We start from the raw sequence: 5,744 nt of genomic DNA, 5'->3' as shown, positions 1-5,744 counted from the left end.
AACAATAAAGATGGCCGCGAGCTACGAGGTTTAAGCCTCGGTCTTTAGTGTATCGGGGAGACGGGGACTCGGGGTCCGAGAAACGGGAGTTTCTGAAGCGTTTGTAAATCTTATTTAAATTTATATTTTTATTATTATGTAACCGATTTATATTACTGAACTGTAGCAGACCACCCTAAAAGTTAGGCCAAGGTTTTTCAACTGTTGCTGATATTTATCTAGTTATGCCACCGCATGGATATTTTAAACTCCTTTCCTAACATTAGAATAAGGTACACACTTCGGAGTATGAGCCTGAGGTTAGGAAAAAACATTGCTTTGGTGACGATGGCCTAGGTTGCCAAACTAACAAAAAACTCTTGGCAACAGAGCTGCCAAAATACAAAGTTTAAGGAAGACAAAATAGGAAATTATTGCTAGTCCATTCTTAAACAAAATTATATGTTCTTTCTGGACTGGTACAGTTTTGCTACCCCCATAATAGGAAAGGCCTATTAATAATTATCTTAATGTTCTTTTTATTGATGAGCTTAAATTGTAAATTTTTAATTTGATACTTTCAAAGTAACGTTAATTAAACCTTCAATACCTTGATTAACTTATCATTTATAATCCTTATTTAATTTAAGGATGATGTCAGTTTGTAAGTCTCGTTAATTTAATTCCCCCTTTCCCAAAGAGAGGGTCTGAAAATTTAAATCACTTGGCAGAGACTGGAGATCTTCAACATTCAGTGACAGACTCTGAATCTCAATGGGCATTTAAAAAACTGTATAAATTTAAATTGAAATTCCAAATTATAATTAAATACTTTTTGTTTGATACGTTGATATTAACGTAATCAATCCTTGAATACTCTATTGGTACTATCAACACCATCGTTAAATTTATTACTTAAATAATATAATTTTTTAAATATAATAATCAAATTAGCGACTTATAATTAGTTAACTTTAAATGAGTATGTTTCATTGATTAAAATTACATTTCTAAAAATTGTTAGGTTGATAGCACTTTCATGTTTCATGTAGAAATTTCATATTTCCGTGGATGGAGAGATGAGCACGTTGATTCCGTTTGTCGTTGATTGAAATTAGATTCATTTTGATCATAAATTTCATTTTATATTTTGAGTTGTTGATTTTATGAGATTGTTGATTTTATTTTTATAATTATCACTTACGTAACTGTTATTAGTAGATGAACCCAGCGAGAGTGGAAACTGCCAAAATGATTAGTTGATTCCGTTTGTCGTTGATTGAAATTAGTTTCAATTTGATCATAAATTTCATTTTATATCTTTGAGTTGTTGATTTTATTTTTATAATTATCACTTACGTAACTATTATTAGTAGATGAACCCAGCGAGAGCGGAAACTGCCAAAATGATTAGTTAATTTTGCAAAGAATCTGCAATTTAATTCTGCAAAAATCTACCTATTATTTTATGTCAGTTCCGTTAAGTGATCATTTAATTTTAAACTTGCCAAACAAATAGTGAGCAATGGTACCTCCGTCCCAAACTAGTTATAGTTTTAAAACGCTGACTCGAGTTTCATTTTGTTAATACATTTAATTTTATTAGTAAATCAACCTCCCTAACTTTTAAGCAGACGAGTCTTCAAAAAAATTAGAAAACTCTCTCTGCTTAGCGCGCCTTCTGTCGGGGAGAACTTTAATTTCTTTTTTGATTAATATAATAATATTAATTGTAATGTTTAAGTTCCCAAGTAGAAATCTAATCTTGCCTAGGATTAAAAAGATATATAATAATTATAAATTGCAAAAAAAATTGCAAGCAACTGTCTCTCCTCCTCTAGCGCGATACAATATATATTCGACAGCATCCAGTGGCGCGAGTCGAGGAGGTGGAGGGGGGGTCCATATCCAAAGCCAGACAGCTCTCTCTCGTCTCGTGGTGGGCGTCGGGGAGGTCGGGGGGGGGTCCATATCGTTCTACCTTGCTCTTCTCTTGACTATAATTTATCTCGCTCTATATTACAAGCAAGCGTGGCTTCGTGGTAGAGCGCGCGGCCGGGCGTCTTCACTGACGTCTCGTATGGATTGGGACATTGCAGGTTCAAGACCCGGCGCCGACAGGAAAATAATTTCAATTGAAATTAAATACGTTACGCCACCTATGAGGTGTAACGTGAACTACGGGTGAATTTCGAGTCGAAAATTCGCGGGAAATTTGAAATTCAAAAAGTTTATTTATGACGAATCTCATCAGGTCACACCAAAATCCAGCCAGCCGACCTGCCGACCAGCCGTCCAGCCAACAGAGATCGGAACAATACTTTTCAGCTCTAAAGAGCGCGAAAAGTAAAAAACTACACAACATAGTTGAGTGACATTTACAATTGAAAAGGGTTGATTTTTTTTCGATTTCTTGCGTCCACAATTTTTTTGGGAACCTTTCACTCGACCAGTAGTAGTAAGGCTACGCTCTAAAAACATCACAAGTTCCAGATCTTTATTCAATTGACTATTGTATTCATCCTCCAGATCATCACAATGATTTTTCAAAATTTCATTTCCCAAAATTTCCTTTAGTTTTTTAAAATTTTCAAGAAATATCTTCTTGGAATCCTCTACCTTCAGAATAAGGTTCAGTTCCGCTTCCAGCTAAAAGGAAGAACATAATTATTTAAAGAAAAAATCATTTTCCTACCACTAATGAAATTTTACTCACAAACCGAACATCACTAAATTGAGGAAATTTATCCAATATCGAATTATGACACTTTATTCTGGAGCATCCATTTTCTTCTCTTTGTATACGTTGATCGATTTAATTTTAGTACCTTTGGAATATCTAACTCAGATGCTTCAAACAACGCTGTAAGTTCCAATAATGCACTATCGTACGATATTTCCGGCATCTCAATTTCTACTAAACAAGCTTCGTCTAAAGTTTTCGCCAATTTAATTTTCTTTTTATTAGCACCAAAACTTTCACAATCCTTCAGTTTCGATTTTTCCATCCACCTTATGTGCCGAATTCTAGCGGACAGCTTGTCTGTCAAAAATTTCTAAGGAACCAGAAATGGAAATTGCTGTGGTTAGACATAACTAATATTTCAGTCCAAAATCAATGTACTTATACGCCCTTTCAACTCAGTTTCGAATGTATCTTACCCATGGCACTTTGCTTTCGATGTCCACTTGAATACAAGGATATTTTTTGAACATGATGTGTCCAACCAAGTCATACTCTTTTCTAGTATTCATCTCGTGTTTTGCTAGTAATCCGTACGCAAGTTCATTAACAATTTTCGAGAAAATAGCCATTGGTTTTTTATCTTGAAGTCTCTTCTCTGTGTAATCCGAAAATTTAGGAAGTTTTATTTGTAAGGTATGAGATTCTACTCTCGCCTGAAATTAAATTTAATTATGGGGTTGTATACTAAACTGAAACTAAAATAGCTTTCAAATAAAATAATTAGATAGGCTCTCTGGCTTTTTTCTCAAATGAAAACTTACCGTCAACTCTTGTGATGATGAAGCTCCAGCTGAAAATTCCTCGTGTAACGCACTTGAAGAGCTGGCAGAAATTACGGAAATATTCTCTTCGTTTGAAAAATCATCGGCGTTGCGATCCTCGACTAAAACAGTCTAAGCATATGGTTTGTTAAATGTACCACAATGATAGGATTGACCGAAAGATTCTTGAGTAGGACACAAAACATACCTGACGTTGTAAGAGGTTAGAATCTTGAGAAATTGATGACATATTTGAAGATCTATACACTTCCCCTTCACCCAATATCATTATTTGGTGAGCGCAACAATGTATGAGAACACTCCAATCATCAATTTCGGTACCATCTCCTTCCAAGACAATTTTTACAATAGGGGTTCGCAAAATGTTTAATTTTGAACATCCTGAAAAGGAATATAACCAAACCGTATAACTTTCTAAACGAAGGGTACTACCAGAAAAATTTACCTTGATCAATAAAATCTTCAAAATCCTGAGCAAAAATAGCCTTCTTAATTTCTCTTTGAAAAGAGACATTTGTTTCAAATATATTTTAAAATATGTACCTGTAATCATAATTGTGTGTCAAAAGAGATTGTAACATTAATAACAAGTTGGGAAAACCAAAATATTACCTCTCCGTGTCGAGATGATTATATAAACTTAAGTATCCAATGAAAACGTCGACCTTTTTGCCCTCATCCTTTCCCGCGCTTTGCGTTTCCGCATTTCATCCTTACTCTCAACATTATCTTCCTCCATTTTACATACAAAAATCGAATACTCACTAAAAGAAGCGGCAAAAACCTGCTGGCTCTTTACAACCACTTAATTTGACTTAATATCCAACTTCCAAACACAAATATTTTCTGGTAGATAAATTAACAACCTACAAGCAAAGAAACATTCTCAAGAATGGCTCCCGCAAATTTAATAGGTCTATTTTCAACTAGGTGGGCGTATCTGATTAGATTTAAAATATATATTTTTGAAATTTTTGGTCTGGCTGTTATCTACACCTAGATGGTTTTCAGTGAAACAAACAAGGAGCATAAACACAATAGTGGAAGCTTCAGTCTTATTTAAAACATGTAAAACAATTATCATCTCTGCAAATAGCTTACACATGTCTTTTTTACCAATGCCTAACCCTTTGGATTTTTCTAAAGCAATCTCAGCACCAAAAAATATTTTTTGATACAAAATAAATGTTTTATATTCTTATTAAGAATAAAACAAGAGGATAAAAAAGGTCTGTCCTCTCGTAATTTTTTAAGCTTTTATCATGATTACTCTATACAACAGTAACAAGGAGTATAAACCCATTAGTGGAAGCAGTATGTTTTTTTCGAAACAATCTCGCTTATGTTTATCCTCTCTAGACTTCGCTAAAAACGTATTACTCCTACGTAAAATATTAATAGACAGGCAAGGATTCATACCATTAAAGAAGGAGCGCAATATTATCCATATTTTCATTTCATATACAGAGAAAACAAAGTATTATGTTTCTGAGAGGAGCTTCCCATTTTGGTTGTTGTTTTGAAAAGTATATCGCAATGCACGGGCCTTGATAGATATAGGAGGCAATGAATGAAATATATCACAATGCACGGGCCTTGATAGATATAGGAGGCAATGACGGAAATACATCGCATGCACGGGCCTTGGTAGATATAGGAGGCGATGATAATCTCTCTCTTTGCACGAGAGGTTTATCTTTAATATATAAATAAATATAATTATTTTTAATTATTTTTATCTTCAATAATTAACATTAATAATAGTTAAATCGTTTAAAATAAAGTTATACCTATTATCATCTCAAACTTTGCTAATATTGACGTTTAAAGTGAAGGGTACCCCTCTTGCCCGCTTTCTTCAAATTTTGGGGTATAAATACGATTCGTTTCCATTATGATAGTAAGGAAAAAGCGCAATTGGAAAACCTTTGGTGGCGATCCCACCTTAGGGAGGCTAGACGTTTCTCGTAACCCTAGCTGATCGCCGCGTATATCCTAAAACCCAGGGTTGGCAAAAATTGAGTTTTTTTTAAAAAAAACAAAAGTTGTGTTTTTTATTGTTTAAAGCACGATTTGTTGTTTTAAACTGTTTTTTAAACAAGTAGAAAAAAAACAGTAAAAAACACAAAAAAAACCTAGTTTTAAACATGTTTAAAATCACTCTTGCAGAACTAATAGCCTATATATTATACATCGCGGCTCTCCATTTAAGCCACTACTCCCGCTAGCGCAAGGCG

The 5,744-nt window shown here is 34.0% G+C and overlaps 1 protein-coding gene and 1 long non-coding RNA gene across 2 annotated transcripts; both read right to left on the bottom strand.

The window, feature by feature from the left end:
* Nucleotides 1-853: 853 nt before the first annotated feature.
* Nucleotides 854-1,865, bottom strand: LOC149640715 (uncharacterized). Its single transcript, XR_016372281.1, has 3 exons — nucleotides 1,488-1,865; nucleotides 1,184-1,423; nucleotides 854-1,013 (listed from the first exon to the last, which is right to left on the bottom strand). It is a non-coding gene; the product is annotated as an uncharacterized LOC149640715 (long non-coding RNA).
* A 555-nt stretch (nucleotides 1,866-2,420) lies between these two features.
* On the bottom strand, nucleotides 2,421-4,088 carry LOC149640714 (uncharacterized). Its single transcript, XM_089850693.1, has 8 exons — nucleotides 4,051-4,088; nucleotides 3,953-4,005; nucleotides 3,695-3,888; nucleotides 3,487-3,618; nucleotides 3,142-3,378; nucleotides 2,808-3,035; nucleotides 2,599-2,628; nucleotides 2,421-2,450 (listed from the first exon to the last, which is right to left on the bottom strand). The coding sequence occupies exons 1-8, from the start codon at nucleotides 4,086-4,088 to the stop codon at nucleotides 2,421-2,423; spliced, it is 942 nt and encodes a 313-aa protein (XP_089706819.1).
* Between the last annotated feature and the right edge of the window lie 1,656 nt (nucleotides 4,089-5,744).

The sequence above is a fragment of the Phalangium opilio genome, unplaced genomic scaffold, assembly GCF_054372755.1.
Source record: "Phalangium opilio isolate 3A_F unplaced genomic scaffold, DU_Popi_V2 ptg000093l_1, whole genome shotgun sequence".
In the NCBI taxonomy this organism is placed as follows: Eukaryota; Metazoa; Arthropoda; class Arachnida; order Opiliones; family Phalangiidae; genus Phalangium; species Phalangium opilio.
Note: the sequence above shows the minus strand (reverse complement) of the source record. Positions and strands in the feature narration are given on the sequence as shown.